General features: G+C 40.6%; 1 protein-coding gene across 1 annotated transcript; it reads right to left on the bottom strand.

Moving 5' to 3' along the window:
- Positions 1-1,332: 1,332 nt before the first annotated feature.
- LOC148426549 (uncharacterized) lies at positions 1,333-6,853 on the bottom strand. The gene is made up of 2 exons (XM_088410743.1): positions 6,575-6,853; positions 1,333-3,505 (listed from the first exon to the last, which is right to left on the bottom strand). Exon 2 carries the CDS (start codon positions 3,489-3,491, stop codon positions 2,733-2,735), a length of 759 nt encoding a protein of 252 aa, XP_088266869.1. The 5' UTR covers positions 3,492-3,505; positions 6,575-6,853; the 3' UTR covers positions 1,333-2,732.
- Between the last annotated feature and the right edge of the window lie 1,888 nt (positions 6,854-8,741).

Raw genomic sequence — 8,741 nt, forward strand, 5'->3', positions numbered from 1 at the left:
AAAACAAAGTTGTTTTCATGCATCTGAGAGGGCAGTCATTTTGCCACATGCTGCTGACTGAAAATAACATCACAGTTGCTCGGGGCTTAAGTAATGACCAATCATTGCTCAGTTTGGGACCGTCACGTGAAAAAAACTCAGAAAACAGATGAGCTGTGATTGGTCATTTCCTGAGCCCTCAGCATTTGTGATGTAATTTTGCGTTGACAGCATGTAGCAAAAGGGCCGCCCCTTGAGACTGATGAAAAGGACTGCATTTTGTTGCTTGTGTCATATTCCACATATTCAATATTAACAATTTTAATCAGTGAGTAGACTAGTGGGGCTGTTGACAACAAAATATTACAAAGACAATTTTTTGGACTAGTTGGTGGATTACAAAGGGAATTCTCTGAGGTCCTCTGGTGTCACACATCTTTTACTGAAAGTGATGTGCGTTTGTGTCTGTGTGTGTGCTACACACGTTTGTGTGTGCGGCGTCTTTCTGAGCAACTCGTGTGAAGGAGGCTGACAGCTTGTGGCAAGAGGCAGTCGCACCTTCGCCAACTTATCGCTGCCGCAGAATCATAGCATCTCAGCACAGCCTGCCCACACAAAAGCCTCCACTGTGTGCTAGCGGGATGGAGGGATGCAAATGACTTGTACACTTCAGCAGTGAGAAAACATTCAGCGAGCCTAAAGCGGCGATTTAAGCTCATCCCTCATGCAGCAAGCAGAGGAGGTATAAAGCTATTCACCTGCTGGATTTTTAAATAAATCATAGCAGTAAGATGATAAAGAAACGAAAAGGTCAGAATGATGGGAGAGCCAAGCTCTCCTCACTTCTGCTGCGTCAGGGAAAACTCAATAGCCTCATTGGAAATTTCCCCCCCCTTTAAATGCCATCCTTCTTTTCCATCCAAGCTAATTGAAATTCTTTAACACCTCGCCTGACCACACTGGAGGGAAAAAGAGAAAGCTGAGCAACGTTCATTGTGAATTTAAACAAGAATGCTGGTATTTATATCCTGGGTGTAGGTGTGGAGTGAGAGGGTGTACCCTTAACGTACCATCTCTTGCTTGGACCAAGAAACCATTTCCTCAGATAAAGACTAGATTATAGTATGTGTGAGATAAGATACAGACTCATTTGGCACCTAATCTTCCTGATCCTCTTAAATAGAACCCTCACTGAGCAAAGCCCAAGCACATGGTGAAAAGTGTGCAGCCTCTGACAAGAAATACATTTCAGCAAAGCCCAAGTCCTAAAATGGTCTGAAAGGAAGATGTTTTATGGTGTTTGGCTTGCTCAAAGAGCAAAAAACAAGAAAGTAAAACACCCTTTCACATTAGTGCCTATAAAGAATGCAATTTTTCATTGATGCTCTGTAAAAAAATGGCAGTCAAGTAGAACAGAGGTCATTAACTGGGCCGAGCAGTTTGTTTTTTGGGGAATTGTAGAGTAGCTCCTAAAACTAAAACCATTGCCTGTGAAAGCGTACATTTTAATGTGTTTTTTGTTGAAACATAAACATCAAACACAAAATGGGGGGAATGTAGTTTGACCATCGGTGCATTGAAGGCAATTGTCCATGGTATTTGAACGGACACATGTCACATGTTTAGTTCTCTACGGGACACTAAACATAGTTGTGATAATTCCTGTCACCATTGGCTTCTTTTTAAAAGCCCAACTGGGAAAATGCTTTGTCTATTGTAGTGGTTTTCAAATGGGGATATTAGTATCCCTGGGGGTACTGTTCGTGAAGGCACCTCAGGGGGTACATGAGTTTTTAACAAGGTTTCTGCAGTGACAGGAACAGTGCAGTTTTATTTTCAATTGAAGAGCAAATTAACTGGAACACGAAGAAGAGCTTTGCTAAGTTGTTCGCAAAGCGTTGTATGCCTCATTGTGTGAATTTTTATTTAAATGCGCATTGTCATTAGTAACACAGTTTTATAGTCAATGAGCCAGAAATTAAATAGACGATGTTGCATGATTTGTTATTTAGAATTGCTGAATAAATTACACAGAGAAATGAAACTACAAATGTTGGTCCATAAGTTAGACATAAATGGCACCACACTGTTTTATTTACTGTTTCATTCAAAAAAGCTTTTCTAGTTATGAGGTACTTGGCTAAAAAAATACTCCACAGGCGGTACATCACTGAAACAACGTTAAGAAAGTAGACCTATGATTCTTAATTTTTTGAAGGACCTCAGTGTAAAATAATTTTTGCTGGGTTTCATACTATTGCAATGTCAGAAATTCCCAACTAGGACAGGAAAAAGTGCATAAAAATGTTCTGGGTCATTGCGGTGGAAGTCTCAGCGGAAGTTGAAATTTACCATCGCACAAAAGTGGAAGCACCAATTGGCCAATTAAAAGCTGATGTATACCATATTTATCTGTATTTATTGGTGGCACACCACCTGTTCTGCGAGTGGTTTGAAGATAAATAGTTCCAGGCTCACGGCATGAACGGAAAAACAAGGCTGTCCAAATGATATGGTTTGTTGTTGGGATACTGTTAATAGTAGACATGTTTACAAAGGACGTCAGACATGTTTTTTGTTTAGTTTTAGCTGGGAAGCTCTAAAAATCAACCATGTGAGTTCCATATGGGATTAATCCAATCTGCCAGCAATCTAGAACGCTGTATAGCAATTACACCCCTGTGAGGCGCTGAAACATGTAGAAGACAAACATCTGTTCGAGCGTCCAATTCCTCGGACCCCGGTGAAAATGCTCAGGGCTCATTGAGTGCAGGGCAGGTCCTTGTGTGAAAGTTCATCTCGCTGGAGTTGTCAGGAAATGCGGAGGAGTGAGAAACGGATGAGTCGGGGGAGGACGAGTGAGGACTTGGCTCCTGGTGGTGCAGAACTTGAGCCAGAAGTGTTGACTTGCCCTCACTTTCAGCCTCATCCTCTGCATCCAGATGACGCAGCGGGGATGTGTTGATGTCCTCGGTGTTCTGGCAAGCCAAAGAAGGAGGAGTAGGGTAGAGGCTCCAGTCCTGGTTGGAGATAGGGAGGGTAAAGCACCCCTGCTCCCCGTCTCGGATCTCCCAATGTTCCTGACTACTAAAGCTAGCCCGCTCTTGCGAGTCCTCCCAACCGAGGTCACACTTCAGGTCTTCGAGGTCATCGCACATCTCCAACCTGTGGACCTCCCGATCCCGGTTCTCGTAGAGCAAGGTGGCTGCACAGATGAAGATGAACAGGCCCACTCCCATGACCACAGGCCCGGCCAGTTTCATCCTATCCACGTGGCTGGACCCGCGGCCCCCAGTGGGTCTGGGCACAGCGGACACGTACCCCGCCACTGCCACGCTCATCCCCGCCAGCACCACCACCACGCCCACCATTAGCCACGCGCCCGGGGCCGAGCGCAGGTGGAGTTGCGTCCGGGTGGCGTCGCCTTTTCTCAGGTGGCATGATGGAAGGCAGGCTGCCGGTGACGAATGGGAAGAGAAGGGGCTGCCTACAGGACTGCTGGTGGCTGTCATCCTCTTGATCCAAACTGCAAGACAAAGTGTGCAGCTTTTGGAAGAAGTTGAGGCAATGTGGGTTTTGGAGAGGACACAACAGGAAATAGCTGCTTTAATAGGACATGTGCGGACTTAATGAGACGCCTGTCCTCTGTGTAGCTGCAGGATCCCTTACCTCATACTCGAACATTAAAAGTAGACAAGGGGAAATCCTCAATAGATCCTACAGATTGCAAATCCAGATTGGCACAGTCAGAGAGGTTGTCATTTAACATTATGACCATAGTTCATATACAACAAGTTGGGCTTTGGAAAACTCTGGTTAATGCACAAGTCTTGCTGCTAACAAAATCGTAACAAATTGTTGTGGAGAAACTCATCCATCTGGGAGATTTGGATTTGTTTTCGGTGTGCAACACTGAATATATTGTAGTGTGTTATGCCTTTAACTCATTCACTACCATTGACGGCTATAGACGTCAAAGAACCATTTGAACTGGACCGGCAGTGAATGATTAATGCCCTCGAACGCGCCTTTTTTTCCATTATTGGCAACATGAATTGAATCATTTTGAAGCATTGTCATGTATAATGGTCATGAATTTGTCAGCTTTGTCATTTATATGTGTGTATCAAATTTCTCATACAGGTTCTTATATTCACAGTTGTGACTGGTCGTGATTGGTTTGTTCCTTGATGTATAAGTTGCCATGGTTCTTTAGTTTGCTTTAAGTAATCTGGGATAGATGTCTGACATTATTCAAACTCTAGCTTCATAGTAATATGTCATAACGTCAAGTTGACAAATTCTCAATCTGTCCTGTCAAACTGACTTGACTCAGTTTCTTTCTGAGTCTTATTTTCCAATTCTAGTTTTGGAGTCTGGTTATCAGAGTCTAGTCATGTTGTGAGAGTCTAGTTTCCAAGTTTGGTTTTCTGAGTGTAGTTTTCCAGGCCTATTTTCTGAAACGTGCTGTGCTTTGATCATTTATAGCCATTTACAGGCAAAAACAAACAAAACAAGAAAAAAAAACTGAGATACCTGGCTGAAAATGTGACATGCACAGTTAAGGGTGTTTGTGTTGTATTAGAAAGCACATTGTCACCTAAATTGAGTGAACTGGCTAACCCAGCGGATGTAAATGGAACAAGCCAATGCTGGGTTATTTAGTCTCAAAGCATTGGGTTGACGGGTTTGACCCACCGCTTTTGGTCAACATTCTGATCCAACTATCCATATTGACGAGTTAAAACTACCAAGAAATCGGTTACTAATTTTATCATCAACATTTTTAAAAGAGCTTTACAGTATTGTTCTTATAACTGGGAAGAAACTCCCCCATTTCAGGAGCCACCACAACATGTGACATTTGGCACAGTTGTTACACCAGGTGACATTCCGACATCCATTTTGGCTGTCAACCCTGACCGGAATTTGAACCCTAATCATTTTGTCCAAAGTTAGCAATGTTAACCACAGAGCCATTCAACCACTTACCTTTTCAAAGAATGTGACATTAAATTTAATTCAATATGAAAGTAAGCCAGTCTGTCACTAATCGAGACTACCACAATAGAAAAGTCATAATTACGTACATTAAAGTATGGTATGACAAAGACTATCTTTTTATGCTCTCTGACCTGGTATTCTTCCCACACACCATTCCTATGCTGAATCATAAAACTCCACTAAAACCGAGCATAATCAAATCTTCAAGAATTATTCATCTTTGTTCATCTACCAATGAGAGGCAGAACAATTCAATGGACTGCCATTCGATGAGAGAAGGTAATAAATTAAAGCAGTGCTTCACAATTGTTTCTTTTCTATGTTTCCCTCAGGAAGAAGAAAATATTTTATCCCCACCCATGACATCATCATGACAACGTATCATTTGTTTATCAAATTGTTGTAAGCTAATACTCCTTGTGTTATGTTTCTGGAGGTTGTTTGTGTTTTTTGTTTATTTCCTGTCTTGGGTTTGTGTTGGTATTTGAGTTTCTCTTTTGTCTTGGGTTTTGAGTTAATGTTGTTTTTAGTCCGTGTTTTTGTTCCCCTTGTGTCAGTGTCTTGTTCAGTGTGATTGCATCCACCTGTCCTCATTAACCTGCGTACCTTGTGTCTGCCAATCAGCTCCTTGCTCCAGTTGTGTCTTGCCCAGGTGTTCCTTGTTGTCTCATCAGTTTTTAGTGTATTTTGTTTCTTTTTTAATGTTTCCGGTGTTGACGTCTGTTGTTTTTGGCTCTGACACATTTTTTTTTCCCCACCAGTTTGCCCTAGTCCTGTTTCTAATGTTTGTTGGGTTTTTTTGTAGAATATAATTGCTGATTTTGAATTGTTACTTCTTCGCCTTAATTTTTTTTGTTTTGTTTTTTGGTTTAGTTTTATGATAAAACCCGACACTTTGGGCACATGCTCACAATGAGAGCACCACTGCCACCTACTGTAATGGATGTGCAATTACACTTTATCTTTGTAAGCCCCTATTTGACAAGGACGAAATTAAAATGTGCATCCACTTTTTTTTTTTACATTTGGGGACATACCATTTCTAATGTATAATATGTGCCTTGGATCAATGAATATTGGGAAACTACTGATAGGCGCTTGCTCTATCATCTGTAGTAAACAAAAAGCCCTTTGATACTATTTGTTGAAATAAAGTATCGGTCAACTAATTTCCATCTCCTGTCATGTTTTTGTCAGAGCATCCACTACTTTTTACAAAAACAGACGCTGTTCACAGTTTTACAGTCAAACAGATTTTCCCCATTCTTGTTCACAAAATAGATTTTCTTCAGAATTTGTCAAAAGTACATCCCTTTTCCTGGTCGTTCAACGACCATTTTCCCCTTCTCACTGGACATGTTTTGAGCCTTTTCAGTGGCAGTCACTTTACCGCAGTCATTCCTAAGTCATCATTTAGCATCAAGCAGCAGAGCATTTAAAGTGTTGGGGGTAGCGAGGTTGGTGTGTGTTCTTCAAGGGCACAAAGTGTGTGCGTGATGTAGCCATCAAAGTGCTCTCTCTTTGCAATGTTGCACTGTTGCTGGCTGCACTGCAGTTGTTCACCAAAAAATAGGAAAAATTGCCTACTTACCTTGTTTTGCTCTCCAGTTCGAATCATGGTCCTCACTCAACAAGCATCAGTTGCCTCCTCCACTTTTCCACTTCAGCATCCTCTTTTTGGCTTTTCATTCTCAAAAGGAGACTTTAGCCGTCTTTCCGTTCCTCGCTTCTTGCGGCGCTCCACACCGCTATTCAACTGACGCTCTTTTTTTTTTATTCAAGGAAGTAACTGTTGTTATAAAAGTGGTGCAAAGCTGCTCTGCCTCTCCTCGCCCTGTGTGCTTATAAGAGCGTCTGTGTGTGTGCATGTGTGTGTGTGTGTGTGGAGGAGGGGTCGTGGGAATCAGGGGCAGTCCCACGGTGAGTCGTGTTATTCTTGGTGCTTGACACATTCACACTGATGTAAAAATATGGACTTAAACAAAAAAAAGAATTTAGCAAAGCTTGAGTGTGATTGTAGGACAAAGATATGCGCATGCAACCACTTATTGATGCATAATTGATCTTACATCAGTGCTTCCTTACATTTTATTGAGCAAATGCATATACATACTGTATTTTACATTCGAAAAATCTCAAGGCGCACCATCAAACAAAAACGTCATATACCTGAATTATGATCATCTCTTCTCCATTAATTCACAAATGTACTTTGAACACAAATTGAGGGATTGTCTGGCAGATTTTTTTTTTTTCATTTCCTGTTGTATTTAGCTTTTGTGTTTCTTGATTTATTTTGTGTTTTTGTTTTTTTCTGCTGTGGTCAACTTTTGTTGTTTTGTTTGGCAATTATTTTGCGCTTTTTTTTTTTTTTTTTGGTCCTGTGTTTAGTTTCTGTGTGTTTTAGCTTTAGTTCCTAATATGTTTGTCTTATTTTTGTTTCATTCATCGTTCGTTTTTGTTATTTAACTTGGTTATTTGTTTTGAACTTTATGGTCTGCTTTTTAATGCTTCATTTGGTTAATTGTTTTTGTGTTTTTTTTATTTTCTTTTGTGATTAGCTTTTGTCATTTTTGCTTGGTCATTTGTTTTTGTGTTTTCGACTTTCTGTTGTTTCAATCTTTTGTTTTGTTGAGGTATTAGCTATTTATTTTACTTTTTGTTTGTCAGTTTTTGTATTTTAATGTGCTGTTATGTTCAGCTCTATGTTGTTCTATTTACTTTGTGGCAGCTGAACTGTGCTAACCAAACGTAGAAAAGAATCACTGCACAAAGACAAAGATGGACATGTGCATGGTTTTACTTTTGTAATTTTACTTCAAAAGTTGCTTGATGGAAATAATGATGTGTACTTTTGAGAATTGCTTCCTTGAGAAGACTAAAAGGAAAAAATGGCTGTAGTAATGAGTCAGGTTAGCTAGTTTTGTACAAGAGTTTTTATTTTTTGTTAGGTTTTTTTTTACAGAGGAAAAATATAATAAAGTGAGTCAGGTTAGCTAGTTTTGTACAAGAGTTTTTATTTTTTGTTAGGTTTTTTTTTTACAGAGGAAAAATATAATAAAGGTTCAGAGGAAGCTAAACAGTCTTTGAAACTATTTTTTTCTTTGATAATTCTATGTTAATTCCAATTTTACTCAAGTAAATTGTTAAAAGCTCTGGTGGAAATATTTGTTGAAAATTGGAATCAATCACGATTAATTATTGTCATGGTTTGTTGGATTTTGGGTTGTGGGTTTATTTTGAGGGGTTCTGTTCCTTTCTGTTTACGTATATAGTTCCTGTTTCTGCTCCTCTCGTGTCTCCCTGCGTTAGTTTGGATTTAGTCCACCTGTCCGCGTTACCTGCCCCTCGTGTCCTCCTTACCGCTCCCTTTGCCTTTTCTCCCTTCCCAGCTGCCGTGTTTGTCTGATTAGTTTGTGAATGTATTTAAACCTGGTTTTCGTTACAGCCCATGTCGGATCATTGTCATGTGTTGTCTTATCATGGTCTCTGTTGCATTTTCGTAGCCCCATGTTTTCCTGCTAGCCTGCCCGTCGTGTTTGTTTTCTGTTCTGCCAGCCTGCCTGCGCCCTTAGTTCATGTTTTTGCTGTCCTGTTTTTTCCTGCTTTTGCTCCCGTACGTTTAGTTAATAAATATGAATTACATCAAGCCTGTATCTCTACGTCCTCCTGCTTTTGGGTCCTCCTCCGCAACTACGCCGGCCGTCACACCCGCCATGGGCCCCCGTGACAAATTATGGCAAATTTTGCGATTAATC

This window comes from Hippichthys cyanospilos, chromosome 3, assembly GCF_059441005.1.
Source record: "Hippichthys cyanospilos isolate Australia breed blue-spotted pipefish chromosome 3, RoL_Hcya_1.0, whole genome shotgun sequence".
Classification (NCBI taxonomy): domain Eukaryota; kingdom Metazoa; phylum Chordata; class Actinopteri; order Syngnathiformes; family Syngnathidae; genus Hippichthys; species Hippichthys cyanospilos.